At 33.4% G+C, this 24,081-nt stretch overlaps 3 protein-coding genes and 1 long non-coding RNA gene across 8 annotated transcripts; 2 read left to right on the forward strand and 2 right to left on the reverse strand.

Moving 5' to 3' along the window:
* Positions 1-560: 560 nt before the first annotated feature.
* Positions 561-5,178, forward strand: LOC102588693 (pre-mRNA-splicing factor 18). The gene is made up of 2 exons (XM_006349620.2): positions 561-1,504; positions 4,539-5,178. Exons 1-2 carry the CDS (start codon positions 665-667, stop codon positions 4,938-4,940), a joined length of 1,242 nt encoding a protein of 413 aa, XP_006349682.1. The 5' UTR covers positions 561-664; the 3' UTR covers positions 4,941-5,178.
* A 615-nt stretch (positions 5,179-5,793) lies between these two features.
* LOC102589999 (COMPASS-like H3K4 histone methylase component WDR5B) lies at positions 5,794-8,291 on the forward strand. 4 transcript variants are annotated; one of them, XR_367454.2, is made up of 4 exons: positions 5,794-6,562; positions 7,299-7,699; positions 7,786-7,883; positions 8,002-8,291. XR_367454.2 is itself a non-coding variant. In XM_006349625.2 (3 exons), exons 1-2 carry the CDS (start codon positions 5,903-5,905, stop codon positions 7,584-7,586), a joined length of 948 nt encoding a protein of 315 aa, XP_006349687.1. In that variant the 5' UTR covers positions 5,794-5,902; the 3' UTR covers positions 7,587-7,604; positions 8,002-8,291. The 4 variants fall into 4 exon arrangements, 2 of the variants coding, with proteins under 2 accessions (XP_006349687.1, XP_015165175.1); XR_367453.2 differs by having other exon boundaries at positions 7,299-7,604; XM_006349625.2 differs by lacking the exon at positions 7,786-7,883 and having other exon boundaries at positions 7,299-7,604.
* Positions 8,250-14,298, reverse strand: LOC102589024 (uncharacterized). 2 transcript variants are annotated; one of them, XM_006349624.2, is made up of 3 exons: positions 13,879-14,297; positions 10,275-10,416; positions 8,250-8,527 (listed from the first exon to the last, which is right to left on the reverse strand). In XM_006349624.2, exons 1-3 carry the CDS (start codon positions 14,187-14,189, stop codon positions 8,444-8,446), a joined length of 537 nt encoding a protein of 178 aa, XP_006349686.1. In that variant the 5' UTR covers positions 14,190-14,297; the 3' UTR covers positions 8,250-8,443. The 2 variants fall into 2 exon arrangements, with proteins under 2 accessions (XP_006349686.1, XP_006349684.1); XM_006349622.2 differs by lacking the exon at positions 8,250-8,527 and adding an exon at positions 8,534-8,992 and having other exon boundaries at positions 13,879-14,298.
* A 6,463-nt stretch (positions 14,299-20,761) lies between these two features.
* On the reverse strand, positions 20,762-23,780 carry LOC107061023 (uncharacterized). The gene is made up of 5 exons (XR_001473711.1): positions 23,657-23,780; positions 23,508-23,586; positions 21,571-21,629; positions 21,313-21,384; positions 20,762-21,085 (listed from the first exon to the last, which is right to left on the reverse strand). It is a non-coding gene; the product is annotated as an uncharacterized lncRNA (long non-coding RNA).
* Positions 23,781-24,081: the final 301 nt, after the last annotated feature.

Raw genomic sequence — 24,081 nt, forward strand, 5'->3', positions numbered from 1 at the left:
AATTAAAATTCACTCCAGAAGTTATACATTCACACATGTAACTGCTTTAACATGTTGATCATTATCATTATTAGGGGTTGAATTCATACAAAATAGTATATAGGATTAGATTACAAATATACTTGTTTCCCTCAAGAATAAGGCACTTGGTTTTCCTCATAAATATTGTATGCACTTTACTTCTTTTTGCTTTACAATTCATTGCTCTTGTTCATTATTTCAACTTTTTTTTTATCACAAATCATTAAGTATCAGAAAAATATATTTTCTTCTTAATAATCTACGTGACCTTAAACTTTAAACACAATTTATTGTACTAGCTTACAAATTTATAAATAAATAAATAAATATAAAATTATACCTCAAAAAATTACGTTAAACTTCTAAAAGCAAAATTTACAAATATTTAATCTCTAAATATAAGTCTCCACTAATTTTCTTTCTTTTCATCATTTTCGTCAAATCTAACAAATAAAGCTTCATAAATTTTAAGGAGACTAAAAACGCGTGCTGTTTGAGACATAAACTCAAATAAAGGGGGAGAAAAATATATATACAGGACTTCAGGGTCCCAATCCCCAATTAGAATAACAGACTGTTCGTTCGTCTTTTCTCCTTTTTCTTTTTTTGGGAAAATTATCGGAGCAACAGAAACCCTAGGCCGATGGATATACTAAAACAGGAATTGGAGCTACGTCGGAAAAATCTGGCCCAAGACGTCGGTGGCCGGAAAGTTTTTAAGCGGTCGGAGATCGAACAGAAGCGCCTCCAGAGGATTCGCGAAGAGGAAAAACGCGAAGCTGAGGCCAAAGCCCTCCGTCAAAAGCAATTGGAACAGAATCAGAAGTCTACCGATGATTCCTCATCAAAATCTAACTCCAAAACCGACACTCAATGCCTCAAGCAGGATTCATCATCTTCATCGGTATCCAAAGTACTTACCGACGAGCAAAAAATCGATGGATTAAACCTTCCTCGACAAGAAGTTATTCGGCGACTTAGGTTTCTGAAACAACCGGTGACTTTATTTGGTGAAGATGAGGAGGCGAGGCTTGATCGTTTGAAGTTTGTATTAAAAGCTGGAACGTTCGAAATTGACGATTCTGACATGACTGAGGGGCAAACCAATGACTTTTTGAGGGATATTGTGGAATTGAAGAAACGGCAGAAGTCGGGGATGATGAGTGAAAGGAAGCGGAAGGTAACGGAGGATTCTGGTGAGGATAAAGATGGAGGAGGTGGTGACGAAGATTTGAGTGGAGATGGAAACTCCTCGGGGGTTGATCATGATAAGGATTTGAAGAGGATGAAAACGAATTTTGTTGAGTTGTGTGATGAGGATAAGATTTTGGTGTTCTTTAAGAAGTTGTTGAATGAGTGGAGTCAGGAGCTTGATGAGATGACTGATTCTGAAAAGCGGACGGCCAAGGGGAAATCAATGGTCGCTACTTTTAAGCAGTGTGCTAGGTACTTGCATCCATTATTCAAGTTCTGCAGGAAAAAGGTAATTGTTGCCTTTTAATTGCTTTGTTTAGATGCTATGTTCAGTTTCTGCAAAGCTGCAAGCTTTATATTAGTTTTCTTTCTTCATTTACACAATTGCTTGAAATTAAAGCTTAGTTAGAAATTTAATTAATCAGACTCATATGAATTGAGTCTTAGGTTGATCCAAATTATGAAAGAATGAACTAGGCAATGCAATATGGAATATGGTGTCTTTGTTGGAGATCTAGCTTTGATATAAAAGATCATATAGTCTCTTGTAGAAGTTCGTGTTTGCATCTAGTGATGATTTATTTTGATTTTACACATTAACTCATCATAGCTGGAGTCGATTTCTTATGATTTGCTTTGAAGTTTGATTGAAATTGATCTTTAAGATTTATGATCTCTTGTTCTTCCAAGACGTATTATAGAACATTGATGAAGGATAGGTGCACATTCTTACTATAGATCCTATGTTATATCTTACCCGAATATAGTCTCATCCTGTGTTATGCTCTCTACTCTAATTGTTTCATTGTCATCCGTGATTGAGTAGATGATGGGATAAATTAATGAATCCTCTGGCCCTTCCTCTAGTGACTAAGGATGTTATATTCTGAGGTAGCTGTGGCATAATGACCTGGAAGAGTAATGGTTCTATGAATTTGCAGACAAAGCGACAGTCCTATATGCACATGCATTAAAAGATAGGCATAATACATAAATTGGACCCTAAACTTGGCTTCGAATTTTAAGTATGACCTCTAACTTTCAAAGTGCACAAGTAGGCACTTCAACTATTCAATTCTTAAACAAAAAAACACGCGAATCCAACCTGGCATAACGCGTGATTGAGACGCAATTCAGGCGCGTCAGAGGTATTTTTCGAGGCCCACAACAGTAAAAAAAAAAAAAGCGGAAATGACAATTTTACCCTTAATGAATCCCTTTTAAATATATCTTTATTTTTTCAAATCAAAATCCCATTTTTCTTCTTCTTCTTCCTAATTCTAGTACTCAAGCTTTTTTTCTCTTTTTGTGCACAATGGTCGTTTTTTTGTAATGGCTTCTAATTTTTTTTTGTCATTTGTGTAAAAAGAGCTATAATGAAGATTTCTTGGTCTGCAAATAATTCAGGTATAAAAAAAAGTGAATTTACATTCATGGTGACAACTTCTACCAAAAATAAACTTTCAAAAAGCAAAAATTAACATAACCAAACTAAATTGAGGAAGAACAACACATAAACATCCAAAAGATAAGAACTTTGACCACAAATCTTCACAATTTTACTTTGATTTGCAAAAAAATTAAGGGCTAGGGCTCCGCTGATGTTGAGTGAAAATCGAGCAAATTGGGAAAAGAAAATACGACCCTACCCTTTTGTATTTTAATTTCTTCTTTTTTTTAATTATAAAATAAGTGTAATTTTTTAATTACGTGGCAGCCACTGAGTGGCTCAATAAGCCATGTAGGAGCGTTTGTATATCACACAATTTGGCTGTTGGATTCGCGTGTTTTTTGTTTAAGAATTGGATAGTTAAAGTGCCTACTTGTGCACTATGAAAGTTAGAGGTCATACTTAAAATTTGAAGCCAAGTTTAGGGTCCAATTTATGTATTATGCCTAAAAGATATGTACACTTTTCTTGTGTATAAATATAGAATGATGCGTGTATTCCCTAAGTTAATTACCTTACTGAAAAAATAACATTAACTTAATTAAACAGTACTAATTCTCAAAAATAAAATAACATTAACTTAATTAATTGATGTATATGTACTGTGCATGAGACCTCATCTCTGATCCTTCATCATGTGATAATGATAACCCTATAGATGATGATTAGTCAAGTGTAGGAGAGGATCTTATTCTATGTCATATGATTATACAATAGATAATGGATTATATAAGAAAAAATGGAAAGATTTGCTTTTTTTTTAACAGACTCCTCCTTTGTCAATGCTGGTAGGGACCTATAGGGTTTTGCCTACTTTGCTTATTAAAGATAATGAGAATGGGTTAGTCAATAAAAAGGAAAAGCCGGAACTTCTAAGCTTTTGCATTTTCTGCACTGAATTTTTCATGGAAGCAATTAGATATGCCTAAAGGAACTAGACTATTTGCTAGCTTCACAAAGTACAAATGAAAAGCCCACACACAGTTCACTCTTCTTAAGCTCAGGCCCCTTTCTGAGAAGGGAAGGAAGACTGGATGATAGGCAAAAGGTAAGAGTACATTGAACAGACACTTTTTGAAAGGAATGAACACTTGGATTAGGAAGAGCTATCATGCATTGATAATTGAGAAAGTAAATAAGCACTATGTTGTTGATGACACAATGCTTCTTGATGCTTGCATTTGGAGAGAATGGTGGGACATAACATACTCTTCTCGATGCTTGCATAGGGTTTTAGAGTTAAACCAAGGTTATTTTCTATTTTGATCAAATGTTGGATTTAGTTCCCAGGTTCAACAGAGCGACCTGTTCTAGAAGATTCATATAGTCAATCCCAACTTGCTCAGGATTCAGGTGTAATAGTAGTAGTTAAAGGATTTAGTTGTTACTATAGTGGATGCTAAACCGACGCCTCCCATACTATCCCTTTACTCAATAAAATCCACAAGTCATTCAGAAGTTTTGTAAATCCAAGTATATCTCAATGTGATTATTTGTCTATCAGTTCAATTTTATGTGCAGAAAGATGATAATCACTGAACTAATTTCTAATGGTAGATTCTTGAGCTAACTCTGAACACAGGGGGTATATAAGATGTGTAGATGGAAAGCTAATATTTATGTAGCAGTGCTGTTGGTTTATCTACTAAAATATTGCCCAGTCCATAGAAGTTTGTGTGTGAGCCAAATGCTAGTAAAGTGGAATTTCTTGTAGCTTAATTCTGATGATGAGATCTTTACTTTCCGTTGTCGTAGTTTTAAAAAAACATTTTACCAATATGTTTCTTTTATCTTCCCTTTGAAGATTCCTATTCAGATTACTTCTTCTGCATGAAAAGCTTATTTTGTCATGGTTTACTTCTTGTGTATCCAGTTACTTCCTGATGACATTAGGCAAGCACTACTTGTGGTTGTTGAATGCTGTATGAAGAGGGACTATCTAGCTGCAATGGATCAGTACATTAAGATGGCAATTGGTAATGCACCTTGGCCTATTGGTGTTACTATGGTTGGTATTCATGAACGGTCAGCTCGTGAGAAGATTTACACAAACAGTGTTGCTCATATCATGAATGATGAGACAACTAGGAAGTATCTGCAATCAGTTAAAAGACTGATGACATTCTGCCAACGACGTTATCCAGCAATGCCATCCAAAGCTGTGGAGTTCAATAGTCTTGCAAATGGCAGTGACTTGCAGTCTCTACTTGCAGAAGAGGGTACTTCTGGGGGATCTCAAACCTCAGAGGAAAGGCTTCGAATAATGCCTGCATAAGGGATAATCCTTCAGCATATATATATTAATTTTCCATTAGTACTCTCTTTTTTCCGCTTCTCTCCATGATGTAGCTGAATTATGGCCTGCCCTGCAAAGCCTTGCACAAGGGGGGAAAAGAATTTGGATGACCTGGTTTGTAACTTGTGGAATTTGATCTTATGTAGAGAAAACTCACTTTTAGTTCTGGGATAAGTTATTATGATACGTGTTAAGTGCTTGCTTTTTCTTAGCTTTACCTGTGTTTCAGAATAAAGTAATTTGATGTTTATATAATACGTAGTACATGCAAAATGAAATTTAGAATATTGTAAATCCTTTAACTTAGAATTTTCTTTAACTAAATCCTAGTTAGTGTATATTTCAAAGCAGCGTGCTTTTATTTAGAATAATTCTAGGTATGAATAATAATTAATTCTAAATCACTTAAAATTTTACAAATATATCAATAAAAAAGTCTATTTGAGTAACATACCTTCTTCTACCTTAGGTTTTCTTCTAATTATTTTGGTTTTTGGTTTAAGTTGTTTTCTTTTAGTTAATTTTTTTAAAATTATACAAAATTAACAATTGACGATATCCCTTTTAATAATTTATCGTGTATTCATTTTCAGTTGAAATTTTTTTATCAAAAAATTGGACGAATCAACCATATAGTTGCCGGAATAAAGTAGCCAAAAAACCAAAGATTTATCTCTTTCTTAATTATACAACATTATTTAACGTTTAAATCCATTGAATAAGGTTCAAGTCTTTTTAAATATATTTTTTTAATAAATTTGTTTTTCTTATACGTGTAATTTTATTGATTAACAGTTGTACACGTATACTAAATTAGTATATATATAGATTTTCCTACTCGTTAGTCGTAAACAACAAATCTGTGCTTTATCTGTGTAAAAACACGAGTTGAGGCCGAGGGATTGCGTAGTGGTGCCGCCGCGGCCGGAGTCCGAATTCCGATGGCGAACAACAACAACAATCAACCAACGACTCCACCCTACCTTCCCTACCGCCAGAAAAAAGTTCTCACCGGACATACAAGCGCCGTCTCTTGCGTGAAGTTCGCCAATAATGGTCAACTCTTTGCTTCCGCCTCCTTGGACAAAACCCTAATCGTCTGGTCCACCCAAACCCTAACTCAGCTTTCACGTCTCGTCGGCCATTCCGATGGCGTCTCCGACCTATCATGGTCATCTGATTCAAGTTACATATGCTCCGCCTCTGACGATCGTACGCTCCGTATATGGGATGCACGAACAGCTGAGTCAGTCAAAACTCTCCGGGGACATACTGGCTTTGTCTTCTGCGTTAATTTCAATCCTCAGTCCAATTTCATAGTTTCGGGTTCGTTTGATGAGACTTTCCGGGTCTGGGATGTGAAAACGGGCAAGCCAATCCACGCGATTAGGGCACATTCGATGCCAGTTACTTCGGTTCATTTCAACAAAGATGGGTCGTTGATTGTTTCGGGTAGTCATGATGGGTCTTGTAAGATATGGGATACGGCTTCTGGAGCCTGCCTCAAGACTCTTATTGATGATAAGGTTCCAGCAGTTTCCTTCGCCAAGTTTTCACCTAATGGCAAGTTTATTCTTGTTGCCACCCTAGATAATACTCTTGTAAGTATTCAGAAATATTTACTATTTCTAGTGTGTGTATCATTTATCATTATCTGAAGTTGATATGTTGGGCTCAAAGGAAATGGCTTTTTGTGATAAAAATCGAACAGCAGCGCTCAATGTGGACTGGGGCTTAGTTAAGAACAGAACATAAACAGAAGCAAAGAATTCAATCAACGTGTTTCATTTAAGGCATTGTTGCTTTTGTTACACTTACATTAGGTTTTGGACAAGTGTGAGATTTAGAGAACTCATAGGTTTAGATGATCTCTAATGCGCAACAGAAAAACACAAAGTAATTACAAGTATTGGATTAAAATGGATACGAATGAAGTACTATTTTGATGTAGTGTCTGTTCTGTTTTTAGTATGTTTTGTCATGCTTTCTTTAGCATTTTGTCTTGGCTTCTTCTTGTTTTTTTTTCCAACTGTTTTGTATTGCTTTTACTTGAGTCAAGGGTCTATCAGAAACAACGTTAAGGGTTAGGTCTGCATACACATTACCTGTGATTACACTAGGTATGTTGTTTTTATATAGCAAGTCCAAGCTAGTTTGGGATTGATTCATTGTTATTGATTTAGTATTTAACAACTCAAAAAATTCAGTGCCTTTTGAAGCACCATTTCATGATACATTTCCTTTTAAGCATGGAAAACATGACTTGATTCAATTATATCACTTCCCCTGCACGACTGACTTGTAACTTGGGCTTTTTGTGATTGTCCCCGAGTACAGAAGCTATGGAACTATTCTAGTGGAAAATTCATAAAAAGTTACGCAGGCCATGTGAACAGAGTGTACTGCATAACTTCTACATTTTCAGTCACGAATGGGAAGTATATTGTGAGTGGCTCAGAGGATCAATGTGTCTACGTATGGGATTTGCAAGGGAAAAATTTGCTGCAGAAATTTGAAGGGCATACTGATACCGTCATTTCAGTGTGTTGCCACCCCATAGAAAACATGATTCTCTCAGCTGGACTAAATAATGACAGGACAGTGAGGGTTTGGGTCCAAGACTAATGAATATCCTCAACTGTGGTAGGTTCATTCTATCCTACAAATACACAAATCTTAGCGTACTTAAGATTGATATATTAACTTTGGTGATTGGAACATCAGAATTTTATTAACATGTGAGTCTTTAGTAACAAGAAGTGCTTAAATCACATGTCATTTGTATACTTTTCACTTGTTAACTTTGGCTTTTCCCAATATCTAGGCAGCCTTCAAATCCAAAGTGGTCCTTTTTCTGGTAGATTGAGTTGAATGTAATGGAAAGAGTCATCCATTCGGTTGCGCTCTTATTCTTCTTTCTATGTAAGCATAACAATTTTACACAGAAGATGGAGTATGTAAAATTCTATAGTTTCATTTGTCTGAAGGTCCATAATTCAAGATTTTTCCAGCTATCTCACATGGTTTACTTAATTTATAGGTTTTTGCCCAACGATGTTCGCTTGCAGTAGCTACTATGTGTAATTTGGCTGTCGCGGAGGGGCGTAACAGATGGCAATGAGTCCTGTGTGTTTATGAATAGTGGAGTTATCTGCATACTCTGGAAGTTGATTTTGGGTTATCAAGTTACAAAAAGCTGGCTACTGTATTTTATTTTTTATATGTGAGTAACTAGATGGTGCCATTCCTCCAGAATACTGAGGATACGCATTTATTAATGTAGAGAAGTTAAAATATATGAATAGAATGTGTTGTTTTCTTTCATTCATATGAAGAGTTCTCCAGGGGTCTGACATTTACAGCAAGTACAAAAATTTAAGCTACATTGATCTCCCTATTGGGTCCTTAGACTCGCAGTTTTAAAATGCAAACATTGTGAAATGAATCTACGTATGCACGCAGCGTTGTTCCTGCTCCGTCCGTTACTGGCTTTTCCTCTCTCCATATGTATCTTCTAGACCGTTTGTCACCCTCTTTCTTCTCTCCTCAATCATATCTGAATATGCCTGTGGAGTATTAACAATCAATTCAGTGCTACTGCTTCCAACTTTATCTGAAAGGTGTGTGTTGCCAGCAGACAATCCCATCGAGAATAAAAAATCTAGAGGCTAAAGTTTACGGGCCACTTAATAATTAGCAACATATCCTTAGAAACTCAAAACAACTTAGCAAATCTGTACTGCCTCTTGGTTAGGGTATACAGCAAAAGTGTTCGACTACAATTAAAAACTGCATGAAATGACACCTCCACTTTATCTACTAAAGATTGGTCATAGCAACTGCAGTTTGTTCGATGAAAACCTTGTTCGTAATCACATACTAAACACGGCTGAACTATAAACATATAGATCAAATTCATCCCCACCTAACAGAATATTGTTGCCCAAGAGGCGTCCACCTAACATTACTGGTGTATCTTCTAGACCGTTTATCACACTCTTTCTTCTCTCTGCAATCATATCTGAATATGCCTGCAGAGCAGTAACAATAACCCAGTGCTACTGCTTTCACCTTTACATGATAAAGGAGCGTTACCAGTAAAGTATTTTAAGGGAAAAAAGATCCTGGAGGCTAAAAACTATTGGTCATTTAAGTAGAAACATCTCCTTGGAAGCTCAAAGTAACTTAATATATCTGTACTGCCGCAGGCTGGCTTTATAGACATATTGGTTAGGGCTATAGCAAAGGTGTCGACTGCAATTGAAAACCAAATGACATCTCCGCTTTCTCCACTTAAGCAGCTAAGTGATCTTACAGTGCCAAAATTCAAAAGTAACCACTTACAAGTATCACGGATAGTGTAAGATTGATTCACTGCAACTTTGTTCAAAGAAACTTAATTTGTCATCACATGCTGTAACTGAATTATAAACATATAGATCAAAACAACATTGGATATAAGATATGCATGCATTGCTGCAAACAACAATCCCCACACCGCTTAACAGAATATTGTTGCCCAAGCACATCTCCAAATTTATTGACCCTCACCTCTAGGAAAAGATATTGAGAAAGACATCAGAGGATGCGGAAGTACGTTATTGAACAAACGTGAAGATCCATTTACTTGCTACCTCATAGTGGGTGCATTTAGATATTCAGATCTCTTTTCCTTTTCGATAGCAATTCAAGATTAGCCGCTGCACAGCCTTTGCAGCATATATCCAATACCAATTATATCACGAACAAATGTAAAATCCTTCAGATCGGTGTAGAGAAATGTGGAAGGATCAGATATTGAATCGTATTTTAGTCCACAGGAATAGAAAAGCAATATCTTTTTTTCTTTAGAACAATGGTTCCAGGTTAGCTTGCACACATCTTGGCTAGTCCATTAGATGCATGCTACCTTACCAGGTACCTGTCCACTGAATCTAAGGCAGACCGAAAGAAATTACCTAGTGTTTCTGTCTCTACTAGGATTTTAATCCTGGTTTCCCATGGCCTTTCCATTTCATTTACCAGTAGGTCACACCCTTGGGTGCAAGTTGAGAGTAGCAATATTAGGAAGTTGGGCTCACTTTATCATTAAAGGGATTAAATTACTACTGTAATTGGGCAACAGACTACAGAGATGACAACCTACACTAACCCTTGTTCACAGTACTTCCAAGTATAGGGCAATGATTAGAGAAACAGCATCAATGAATTTGGCGCATTTAGCAAATTAGCTTGTGTACCATGTACCCGTACCATGATTAGAGAAAAAGCATCAAATCTGGTATTAGATAATACAAACTAAAAATGGTTTACCTTGGGGTAAGAATAAAGAAAGATGTACCACCATGCCGCAATTGTAGTCATCACTACTGCAGTGGCTACAGCCGAGTGCAGAATCAGCCAGCTCAAGCTAATTATCACTGTTCCAGTAAGAGTTATTGTCCAAGGTTGACACCTACTATGAAAAGAGTACTTAAAATTTGCAGAAAGCATTGTAGCTGCAGAGAACTCTGATCATTCACCAAATTCATTGGAATTAAACATGTGAAAGTGCAGATGAAGGGGAGAAAATATAATATCTAGTCCTAGTGGAACAAACAGCAAAAGGTTCCATGTTCAATTGCATTGTTGTCAAAGGCTCGATTAAACCCAGAGACTAGATGTCAAAAGGTTGAGTGCCATGTCTTGCTTAGAAAGCGTTCAGTTCAGGCACTTAGGCCCTAAGATGTGTACATCTGATACACACATAATGTATATATCTTCAATAAATATTATGTATAAATTTTATTTTTTCTTTATTTACGCCTTCCTTTATCAAAGCACATACTTTCTTAGCCTTTTTGTGCTTGGAGTCCCAACCTATCTCAGTGGTTCTTAGTAGTAGCTTTTCACCTTTGATAATCCTGTTGTAGTAGCTGATGTAAACGATGGCAGTGCATGTTTGTTTACTCACTACCTTCCATTTGACATATAGCCATAATGGCAAAACTTGTAGAATGTTATTATCACTGCTCACTCACGTTCAGCTGAGAATCAATTTGGCTAGCAAAAACAGTTTATATAAATGGGGTTCCAGCAGAGACTTAAGTTGGCACAAAGCATACCCTGTTAATTCAACAACAGCAACAGCAACAGCAGCAGCAACAGTAACAACGACATACCCAATGTAGTTCCATAAAGTAGGGTTCTAGGGAGGCTAGAGTTTATGCAGACCTTATCCCTAACTCAGAGGTAGAGAGGTTGTTTCTGACCCTCGACTCAAGAAAACAGTCCAGAAAGAGAATAAACAGAAGTGAAAGCATCACAAAGTATATTGAGTAGTAACTACAACAAAATAATACGATAATCAAAGTACAAGAAACATCATGTTGGATATTGATTTGGATCATGGGTCACCCATGTAGATTGATCCGATCCGACCCATTTGAAAGAGAGAATACCAAAGGAGGTTATGTAGGAAGTTATTCAATTTCCTAAATAAAATTACAACACAAAGATTAAAATGTGGAAACTTGAAAAGTTTTTCGATTGATAGTTTTTCTAAAGAGGTGTTTGGATTGACTTTTTTTAACTGGCTTATATAAGTTAAAAGTCTAAAGCTGGGAACACCCAACTTTTGACTTTTGACTTTTGGCTTTTTTGTTGTACTTTTCAGCTTGAAAAAAGTGCTTAAAAATACTTTTGTGTTATTCAAACACTTCCAAAACCAAAAATAGCTTAAAAGCCAAAAGCCACTAAAAAATAAGTTGATCCAAACACCCACTAAGTCCTCTCTTATATATATCTTCTCTATCAAAAGAGCTAAAGAGCGTAAAGAAGAAAAAATTCTCCTTTTACTAAACAGAAACACACAATAACATTAGGACATCTAGTTTGTAGAATCAAAACTTTGTTTCCAAGAGATTCAAAGAAAAATTGGGTTGATTCTTTTGGTAGCAAGATCAACGATTTCCACTCTGATTGTAAGGTACACGATTCATTGTTCTTGCTCCTTATTTATCTGATAATGGTATCATGGACCTTGTCATGTCCAATAGTGTCATATGCCTTCTTTCAACAACATCAATTTGTTGAGGTGTATGAGGAATAGTTAATTGCCTAATAATGCTCTTTTCAATACATAATTCTTCAAATTATTTTGACAAATATTCACGATCTTTATCATTTCTTAAATACTTCTATCTAATTGATTCTCAACTTCATTTGTGTATCATTTGAAGCATTCTCACTCGTTTTAAATCCATTTTACATGAATAATATATCAAGGAAAGCCCTAAACAAGGAGAATCTGAAAAACTAAGTTTCATGCCAAAAATTCCAAACGAGTTATTTCCAGAAATCAGATTATAGTAGCCTGCATTGATTGCTCACATTTTGGTTGCCTCTATGAATTTTTGAAGTTAACTGAAATTTTGGTCAATTTTTCTGAAAAAATGCTACTGTAATTTAACATATGGGAATTATTCGTATGAAATTTTAGCATGAAACTTATATTTTCATAATCTTTTAGCTTAGGACTTTGAATTAATATATTATTCATGTAAAACGGATATTGCTTTCAATTGGTGTATGACGTAGATATTGCTCTAATGACGTAGAATTTTTTTTGAATCAGGTAGCATACTCTAATGACGTAGACATTGCTTTCAATTGCTTTTCTCAAGTAAAATTGGTTGCATAATTCATTGTTAGACATTCAGAAATTTATATTTCGACAACAATTTTTTTGTATAATTGTTTCTTAAAATTACACCAAATGTCAATTTTTTAAAACCTTTTAAGATAAGTGCGGTTTTTCGATGCACCGAAGAATCGAACTCCTTCCACCGAAAACCGAACCAAAAAATCAAACTTTCGAAAAAAAACTGAAACCATATCAAAGAACTGGAAAACCAAATTAATTTGGTCTGGTTCGGATTTTCAGTATTAGTGTCCACCCCTAGATAGATTCGAGTAGAAAGGAAAGACAATTAAAATTAATGATTAACTATATACACAGCGAGCTATTACACTTACCATATAGGTGACAAGTGTAATTATGCATATAAAGTTAAAATTCAACTCGAGTTCAACTCTTTGGAGGATGAGGGATCGGATAATTCACTACGTCTAACGTAGTGAATAAAGTACGGAGTATTGCGAGTAATATGATCCTTATGTTAGTAGTGGATCCTTTCCGCATGTGATTGGATTCCTATGTTGAGCAGCGGAAATTGTTGATCTTGCTACCACAAGAATCGCCCCAAATTTGCTTTGAATCTCTTAGAAACAAAGCTTTGATTCCACAAACTAGTTATCCTAATATTATTGTGTGTTTGTGTTTAGCAAAACAAGAATATTTTCTTATTCGCCCTCTTTTGCTCTTATGATGGAGAAAATATATATAAAAGAGGACTTAGAAAAACTACCAATAGAAAAACTATCTCATATTCACTTTTTTTTTTATCTTTGTGCAGTAGTTTTCTCTAGGAAATTGAGTAATTTTCCAGCTAACCTCCTTTGGAATTATCTCTTTCAAACGGGTCGCATCAGATCAGTCCACATGGGTGATCCATGATCCAAATCAATATCCAACATCTCACTCTTCGCACATGATGGACTAGACTCAAGCTGGCACCACACTAGTAACATACAATTCATATCACAAATAGTTTGTGCGACATGCGAGGGTCAACAAGTACAATATTTTGCAACCTTTTGAGATTGTACAAAATTGTTGTTCTAGCTACAATCCAACATATCATATAGTAATAAAAATTGAAGAACAAAGCAACAACAGAAGCAATAATACGGCTACTAACATGGATGGATAGCAACAAAATGCACTACAACGTGCTAAACCCATACATTCCAAACAATGAGTGAATCGATAAACGAAAGCAAATGCAAACATAAAAAGGGGGAAAAAAGGAATTACCAGGAGGGTTTGGTGTCCCATACAGAATCATACTCTAGGGAAAGATGATTGAGATAGCTATCCATATCTTCAACGACTCCGTTTTCGTCGAAGAACGCCGATTCTTTTGGGTCATTGGAATTGATTCCACGAACTGTACTAGTCCTTGTACGTTTAGAAAATTTGTGAGCGGAAAGGAAAGTAATTGACGGAAGTTTCGACGAGAACTCAATATCGGAAAGTTGAGAACGAGCGACGCGGCGGTGGACCGGCGGTGTAGGGCAAAGCAGCGGCAGTAGAACGGAGGAGGAGAGACTCTGAGCTGCTATCATCCTTTTGTTTCCTCAGCTTTATCCAATTCCGACAAAATCGTGTATTTTACTATTTGGGTTTGCCCCCAAATTTTACCTGTTATGGCGCTTCCATTTTGGTGGAAGTACTTTTTTGTGTTTATTTATAAAATAATTGAAATACTTATTTGCATTCGATATTTATAATAAATTATAAGAGTATTAATCTATCAAACTTAACTAGTTAAGTGATGAAATCAGGTAAAGATGTATATTAATTTAATTTTAAATTTTATTCATTAATACACATCTGAATATGAGGATTACTATTAAGTTTTTAGAGAAAAAAGTAACGGATCTCAGGATAAATCATCAAAAGTATTATTTTGATACATTTCTATTGTAATTTGAACATTTTATAGCAGTGAAAGGATAATGCAAGAACTTAGTGGCCGTTTGACCTATAGTATTATTATTTTTTGGAGTTTAATTTTGAAAATCACATTTGATCATAAAAAATTTGAAGTTGAATTCTGGAATTTGAAAAAAAAAAAAACACAGAAAAAATTGTTCGCTTTTTTCACTCTAAAACACTCGCAAAAATTGAAAAACAATTCTAAAAACACAACTTCAATTTTCAAATACAATTTATTAATTTAGAAACAATAGTTATTATTTTCAAATTTCCTTCGCGGGTGAGAATGAATTATTAGGAGTTTAACCCACTTTAGAACTAACCGCCAAGGCAACTGGCGTCAAAAAGGCCATATAGAGCAAATATCAATATTAATGATGTATGCTCAATTCTTGGACATCATTTTTGGATTGGTTTAAAGTTGGAATAAGTTAATTAATGTGATAACATGTTTAAGTTGAAAAATGTACGTTTAAACGCAATTTTAAAAGCTCATTTTTTTAAGTTTCAAGTTTCAACTTCAAAATCTATGATCAAACGGAAGCTTAAGTAATAGTTTGGCTTGGTCACTCACTAACGATAAAAGCAAGAAGTAAAAGTCAGGATGAACAATCAACAACAAGAACAAATTGGGCATTATATTTCTGTAAAGAGCAAGTAAAAATCTATACAATAATGTTTTCTCCTCTCTAGAACTAACAAAAAATGCTTCAAACAAGAGTACAGTATAGTAGGATGATCTTTTCTCCTTTACATTGATGCCCCATCATTTCACAGTGCTTATAATATTTCTTCATTGACCTAAGGATCCATCTGAAATTCTTATGGATACATCAGCAGAGCGATCATGAAGATGAATACGTGGAAATGGCGTTGAGAGTCCATGAACCACAATCCTTTTATTGTAAACAAGATCATAATTTCTGACTTTAACATAATTGATCCTCATTGGAACCAAAGGACCATTGCCACCTGCAGTAGTCACCACCAATTTCCCCTCTTTGTCCATTGTCATCAGCTCTGTATTAGGAGCCAATTCCGCCAACTCCGACGCCATTAACAGCCTATTAGGCACAATATGAAACCCAAAATTTGCAACATACTCATGCCCAATTCCAATACCAAAAATAGACAAATCATCCATTGCAAAAACAGTCATCGATTTCAAATCCGCTAGTTCAGGGTACTTAACCCTCATAGCAAGTGCCACCAAAGTATAACCACCAGTACGCAAACGACCCATTACATCTTTTAACATCAAGCGCGTGGCAGCAAACGCTGCCGTAGGTGGCGGAAGAAACGGGAAGGATAAAGTAGTCATACTCTCAATTCTGCAAGAAATTGAAGAAAGATGAGAGACATACCCCTGTATACCGTGAACAATGAAGAACCCATTCTTGTAGATATCCGGCTTAGTAATTTCCACCCCATTAACGAACACTTCCTTTGAGGAATTTCCGGATCGAGATGGGGTAATCGTGAGACATCGAGTTGGGGCTAAAGTTTCAATCTTGGTGCCAAATGCTAAACTCCGGAGGAAGTGAAACGAGTAGAGACCAAGAACAGAGTGTTCTTGGAGAAGAAGGGGAATGGAGCAAGAAGGGCAAGTGAGGAGGGAGGAATCAGTAGGGGCAAAAATGGTAAGTGGGAAATTAACGGTGGAGATGGTGGAATTGAGAGAAGCATCAGCAAGGTCATTGAATCCAAGATTTGAGAGAATGACAGCTAACGGAAGTGGTGATGAAGATGGAGACAGAGATGGAGTTTGCAGAAGGTGACGATGAGATTCTGATGTTGAACAGAACATTGGGTTTGCAGTGCAGATGAAAATGGAAATGAGGAAGATGAAGAGATTAACAGTGGACGCCATTGATGAATTCTTGAAAGTTCAATGGGTTTTTCTTAGAGAGAGTATTTTGGGGATTTGTGAAGGGAAAAACGGTTGACGGAGCGGTTATATATTATAGTATTTACCGGCAGTTCAATTTGCTTAATGAGAGATTTTCAGTTCAGAGCTTGTAATCTGTTAATTTTTCTCCCTCCCTAAGAAGAAGACGAGATTTTCTATTTGCAGATGAATATGTTCCCAACTTTCTATTTGTTTTTTTAAAATAAAAATAAAAAAATCATTTGAGAAAAAAACATAATAATTTAAGTTTTATAAATTGATCGTGTAAAAATAATATATATGTCCTACAAAAGGATTTTAGAGATAAGTTTTTTTTTTTTGAAATGTGAGATTTGAAATTTTGAAATAAGGAGTTGTAAGGTGTTCACGGTTTAAATAAAAAACTATCCAAATTGAAAAATCTAACAAAATAGATTAAATAAATTGATTTTTATTCTATTTTAGATTTTTAAAAATCGACAATATTTGATTTAGTTTTGGTTTTTTTTCAAAAAATAATGATGATAATTAACAGGTATAATATATACAAAAAAATTATTTTTTTAATTTTCCTAAATCCGAAACCAAATAAAAAAATCCAACAAAATAACTTATTTTTCCTTTATCTCTTCCCATTCTGGTTTGGCTCCCCTCCATTACATTTCTCTTCATTTCATCAAGTACACGTCTAGATGAGAGACATGTGTATTATTTAATTATTAAATGTCAAGATTATATTGCATTAACTAATATCATAACCATAGTTAAGTGAATAAGTTTTGAAAAAATATCCTCTCTAAATTTAGTAAAAATAATTAATTCTTCTCAATTTTCGGTATCCATATATTTATATCATTAATTTTACTTTATATTTTTATAGTTAAATATTAAAATTATTGAACATGAACTTAACAACGTTTAATTTGTTTAGCCTAACAATAGTCTCACAAAATATTTTGCCTTTTTCTTTTATTTTTTTTTAAAAAGAATATTTTGATTTTGGATACTTTCACATTTGTAATTCAAACAAATTTTTTACTTCCCATTTTTATTATATGATTTCTATCATCAATGATAATTCTTTCTTTTATTTTTTAAATTTCTCAACATAATATTTCAAGAATAAATTTGTAGCACAGAAAGCGATTAAATAATGTACAATATTAATATTTGAATATAGAAATATAAAATGAAATCAAAGGGTTCCAAGATTTGTAGGAATTATTTTTCTTACCAAAGTTAAGAAATTATTTTTTTCAAAACCTATTCACTTGACTATGATTATGAAACTACTTAATGTAATATATTCTTGGCTTTTTACAATTGAATAGTACACGTCTTTCATCCAGATGCGTACTTGATGAAATGGAGGGAAGCCAAAATCCGTTTACGATGTGGTAACTTCAAATTCTTCGGTGCTTTAGTAAAAAGATTTAATGCTTAAAAATGATATGGCCCGTGTAATAAACACAAAGGAAACTTATTTGGTTACTTTTGTCACGTCAACATTTCAGATGCCATTTATTCCATTATAAATTGTTTAGGGGGCAATAGGATTGTAGTTAATTTTAGGTGTGTCGTTGAGATTTTGGATATAGTTTGAAGGGGTATTTATATATTATCTCGATTTTTTACATTGTAACAACAAAAGCATATTTAATATAATTTTATAAGTGGAGTTTAGGAAGGATAATGTATATGCTGTTTTACTCCTATTTTGAGAAGGTGGAGAGTTTGTTTCAGATAAATCCTCAGTACCTCAAGCAAAGCACAACAAAAATCAAGTATGTAAAGCAAATACAATAGTAAAAATTCATAATGGAAACAATGGAGAGGAGAACACTTGTAACACATCGCAAATTCTATGCTAAGGATTCGAACCATTCATAGTGAGCATATTTAATTGAACCGGGTGATATCCTACTTGTAAACGTGTGTTAAGGTTAATTCATAAGTGTGTAAGGTGTATCAGATGTGGTTTAAGGTCATAAGGGATCTCTAATACCAAGCCAAGTTCTAAACATTTCTATCGGCTAAGTTTTCACATGAGTCCATATAAGGTCAACTTCAATCGACCATATTTCTTAGAATATGAAGAGTTAGGCAACCCATATCTTATCAAATTAAAGTTTTATGAGTTTTCTTTTCAACACCGCCAAGTTTGCATCAACAGACTTCGGAGTAAAAAGTTATGACTAATTTGCTAGAGTCGCTTTAACCTAGCAGATGTTCCGCGATCACTTTGCAATTCAGAGAGAAAACGGACCTCACTCTCACCTTGAATTAAAAAAATTACGGTATTTTTGTCCTAAAAACCTTTGGGGAGTTATCTAAATAACCCTAATCATGTAGAAAATCAGTTTTCCATAATCAAACTCTCTCATTCATTCCTAAATTCCTACGCTCAAGAACTTCAAGAAACACCAAGGTTAGGGTTCATCTTCCAAGATTCTTCTTCAAACCTTTTTATTCTCTATATTATCTATAACTTTCAAAAGTAAATCATACTTGAGGGGTTTTGGTAAGTAAAAATCTATTTCAGCTTGAAAAATCTTATCTATCACTTTCCTCATTTGAATGTACTGTTAAAACAATGATGGGAATACGAATTTCATATCACGCCTCTACTTGCCTAACACATATTGTTGTTAAAAATCAATCCATCTCCGGCATCTGCCACAAAAGAAAATAAATAACGATATAATTAAGTTATTTATACTGACAACTAAATATATCAGTATATAACTTAATTATATCGTTATTTGTTTTGTTTTGTGACAGATGCATAAAATAGATGAATTTGCAGCAACAATATGTATTAGGAAAGTAGAGGTGCGATATAAAATTCATATTTCCTCATGGCTTTAACAGTGCATTCGAATGAGGAGGTGATAAATAAGATTCTCAAGCTAAAATTGATTCTTACTTATCGAAATCCGTCAAGTCGATTTGCTTTTGAAAGCTATAGATTATATAGCAAATAGAAATGCTCAAAAGATTATAGAAAAGTCTTTATTTCATTGAGTCAAGTGGAAATAAACCAATAAATTAGGAAAAGAAAATTATTTCAATTGATAATTTTATATTATCTTTACCAGATCCAATAAGAAGATTCAATGAAATGAAATACATATTTGTTACCACTACCTAAAAAATTTCACTTATATGTTAAATGTAAAATATTATTCATACAAAGAATTAATTTCTATATTATTTATTTAAAATAATTTTCCAACAAAAAATAATTTAATTGAAATAATAATAATATGAAAAAAGATACCATAATATATACTTATAATTAGGAAAACAATTAATTAGGAATACTATGTTTTAATAAATACTTCATCAATTGTGTTAGTTGTCTATATTCTCTTTTACATATTCATTTCTTTCTATTTGTGCTGATGTAACACTTATTTGGACGAAGACAATGTTCATATTTATTGAAAACTAGTAAACTTAGACGCGCTTCACACTATTATAATAGCTCGTTAAATTCACCAAACAACTTTTTAGAATAGTTTAGTTCTTAAAATATTCTAAATATTTTTTGTAGTATTATCTAAATGACTAAATATTTCAGATTTCAAATTTTAATTAAGTTTATTATCAATACTTTAGTTTTATATGTTTCATAATTTTAAATCGCTTAAACAGTGTTTATCTTTTGAAAATATTTTTTACATCGCTAAAATTACTCCTTATTTTTGTAACGAAAAGAGAATTTGATTCAAGCAATATATCAAAATAAAAGCTTATTTAATATATAAGTTTTTACAAAAACATGTTTTTCTTGGATATTTATTTGTGTTCCTTTAAGCGGAGAGTTAAATTTCTACGATTTCATCCAATATAAAAGTAAAATTATATATTGTGTTTATATCAAATAAATTAATGTTAAAAACTTGTTAAAATCGTGAAACTAATATATATTCAATAAATATACAAATATTATAGAAGCGATTTATTATCTTTCCTCACTATTTCTATATATTTTTTCATCATCCTTCCTTTTTCTCTTTATATTCTGCCTAAAATAGGTTCAAATATTGAAAAACACTACTTCAACTTACGTACAGAAACTCAATAACAATGCAAATGAAACAAAGTGGTATATCATAAAATTAAAAAGTAATACTTTTTATGATTTCCATAATTTTAACGTTATTATTATTTGATATAAATCTCCTCTATTGATATTAAATTTTTAAAAATAGTTATCAAATACTTTTAAAAGGCAAAAATCAAATAAATATGGGTTGCTTTGATGACCTTTCTAATAGATGCATTTAGTTCTATTTTTAAAAATAATAACTAATTAATAAGCATTTGCATATTTCTATTGAGAACGTTATTGCACTTAAAATGTGAAATATGACAAAAAAAAGTGTAATTAGACTTTATTACATTTGATTGCTACATTTAATTGGGTTCTATGAGATTAATTTCACTTTCTAAACGTTTTTGTTAATTTACTCAAGTAATTGATGGGATTATGTTTGAAAACATTTCATGATATAAATATAGTAAATAATAAACGTTTTCTACACATTCAATGTAAGGATAAAACTTACCCGCACCGGATGTTTACTGAATCAATTTTTTTTTCCATTGTCCTTCCCGCATTCTCAGCTCCTATAATTAGACATACTGTTATTTTTTTCCGAAGGAGGAAATATTGTGTGAATTAACTTCGAAGAATGTTGCATGAAAAATATCCTTAAAATTTTAAATTTTCATTCGTTCCATAATCATGACCATTTTTATTTTTTTTGAGAAGTTTCAAGTTTTCGATTAATAACTACAAAAATAAAATAATAAAACACTAAGAAATTATGATAAATAATAACCACAAACTTCACCTGATTTTGACAAACTCTTCTCAATGTTCTGTAAAAATGATATTGCAATATACGAATAAATCTCAAAATTTCCTGCAAAAGTTAAACGCATGTCTCATTAATAAAAACAACTGATCTTTACATATTAGTAATTAATGAATGTGAATTTCTTTTTCATTATTTAGCATATATTTATTGATGAAAATTCAAATAAAAATGAAACACTAAAATTTAAAAGTAATAAAAAGGGGAGATAAAAATAAAAAATAAATTACATACCTTCTAAATTTTTCTCTTTGTAGCTGCTAAAAAGTTATCCTCAAACCTGAAATTTTGCACTTGAAAAGTATTATAATTAGTTCTTTGAGAGTAACCTTTATGAAAGTCATAGAAAAACTATCTACCTTAAAGAAGGCTTAAAAAGATCCAAAAAGGTGATGTTGTAGCCATCACCTAATTAACTTTTTGGCTTCTTCATGAAAATGAGTACATGTTGGATAGTTGAAGAAGTAGTGAAAAAGAGTACATGTTGGACAATCTTAGAGATGCTTTAGAGGAAAGAAATGCAATGTTATTTTGGTGTGATTCAATTAGGTGTCACAAAATTGCACATTAAACAATTGAGAATTATTACAGACTTAAAAGGCTTGAGAATTATGGGTATTAATATTAATTAAGTGTAGAAGTTAGGAAAATAAACATGTGTAAGTTATATATATGACTTTTCAAAATAATTTAGAAAAATGAAAGAAAAAGGAGAAAAAAAATATGATTCTAGATTAAAGAAGCATACCACATCATATATAGGATTGGGATCAATTAATTTACTCAAAATACTATTACATGTCTGAAATATTATAAATATGTCTTTTACCAATCACAAAAAAAAGAAGGAAAATTACAGAAATATTTAGTTCCAATCATTTCAATGAAAAATACATTATCATACATGAAAATTTACTTACACTCTTAAAATACAACTACTATCAAACTAATACACTAAGAATTTTATCAATAATATTCTTATATAAACAAAATTCTTAAATAAATAAAAATAGCTCTCTTATCTCATTAATATACATAATGAAGAGGAATGCTATGTCAACCATTCAGAGTTATACCCCAAAAAAGGAAAGGAGAAGGAGAGACAAAAAAGAAATCAGGAGGGGGAGTAGACACATCAATCTTCCAAGATAGAGGAACAACAAAAGAATAAAGATCAGGGTGATCTCAAAGAGCAGAAGAACAAGTAGGGAGAGGATTGGAGAGGATTAGGAAAATACAGGGGAGTCGCAGGGAGAGCAACAAAAAAGGAACGGATAGTCAATACAAAAAAATGAGTAGAGGAAGTGTTTCCGGTAAAAAAATAACTTGACAAGGGGATGTGGGTCGAACAATAAAGAAGGGGAAGAAATAAGGACAAAGAGTAAGGAGAGAGAGAATATTGCTAGTCCGGGTGAATTGAATTCTATAGAAAAGGACAAGGTAATGGAGGGGGGAAATAGAATGAAGGGGAAGAGAAATCAGGTTCCAAACATGGGAAAATGGATGGTTATCAGATATAACATTTCTGATTTAGAGGAGATCACTAATGAGGAGAAACAAAGGAGAAGAGAGAGGGATGATGATGAATAAATTGAAGGAAATATAAACAGAGCAGCAAGGGATAGAGATTTATCGCCAAAGAAAATAAGGCTTTAAGAGAGTGGAGCCAAGAGAGGTAAGCTACGTCAATCGCCACTTCCTTTGCAAGTGAAGATAAGATTAGACAATGGCATGATTTTTAGCAGCTATCAGTGGAGTGCAAAAGAATTTTGAACGCAGATAAGTCAAACATTTCAATACTAAGGATCAAAGCAAGAAAGATCAAATTTCAAGAGCTATATAAACATTTACATGAGCATGCATTACTTTAGAATCATTTTCAACAACAAGCCTCACAACTATGATATTTTTAAAAAATGTTTTTGACATTATATGACTTACATAACTTTGGCCACTAAGCAACCTAGTCTAGACTACAACAACTTACAAAGAAATATCTCAAGCAAAAAGTGAGGGTCTGGGGTAGGATAGGGAGTTACAAATCTGGGGTTGGGAAGAAATTCCACAGTGAAGTAGGTCAGGAGCGTTTGAATATCTCCATTTATGCTTAGAAAAATAAAATCAAAGAAGAATAAAATAGGGAAAAGAGGCAGAGAAAGAAGGCCACTTACAGAGAGTTGCGAGCTACCACAATACCAGGCTCCTTTATTGAAACCACTTCTGAGATTCTTGTTCCACCGGATTATGTCTCTACAGGAGAAAAGGTGGAAATTAGAAATTACAAATGAAGAAGGAAAAGAGCAAGCTAAAAAAATCTTACCTTTGCAAGCTGAGAAACAGGGTTAACATGGCAAAGAAGATGAAGGTTGGACTTCATACCACTCCAAGCGGCGATATGTGGAGAAAGAAAATGAGCTCAAATTTGGAAAACCCTATCTTCTAGGGTTTTGATATAGAAGTTGGTCGTTCCTTTTAACGGACTGGGCCAAATATTCTCTCGTTACATCATTTTGGGCTGATCCAATTTTTGGATTGATTTTGTTTTGTACAAATTTATTTGAAATGGATAAAAAGAGCTACAAGCTCCACTATTTAATTAAAAAAATCTTTAACAATGTACATGTTTCAAAAGCATTTGTTTGAATTATTAATTGCTCAAAAATGTACAAAGATGAGTTTTCATCGGAGATATATTTAGATTTTGAAATAGGTTGATGTGGTCTACTACACCTTTCACCAATTTTG

This window comes from Solanum tuberosum, unplaced genomic scaffold (assembly GCF_000226075.1).
Source record: "Solanum tuberosum cultivar DM 1-3 516 R44 unplaced genomic scaffold, SolTub_3.0 scf00110, whole genome shotgun sequence".
Lineage (NCBI taxonomy): Eukaryota > Viridiplantae > Streptophyta > Magnoliopsida > Solanales > Solanaceae > Solanum > Solanum tuberosum.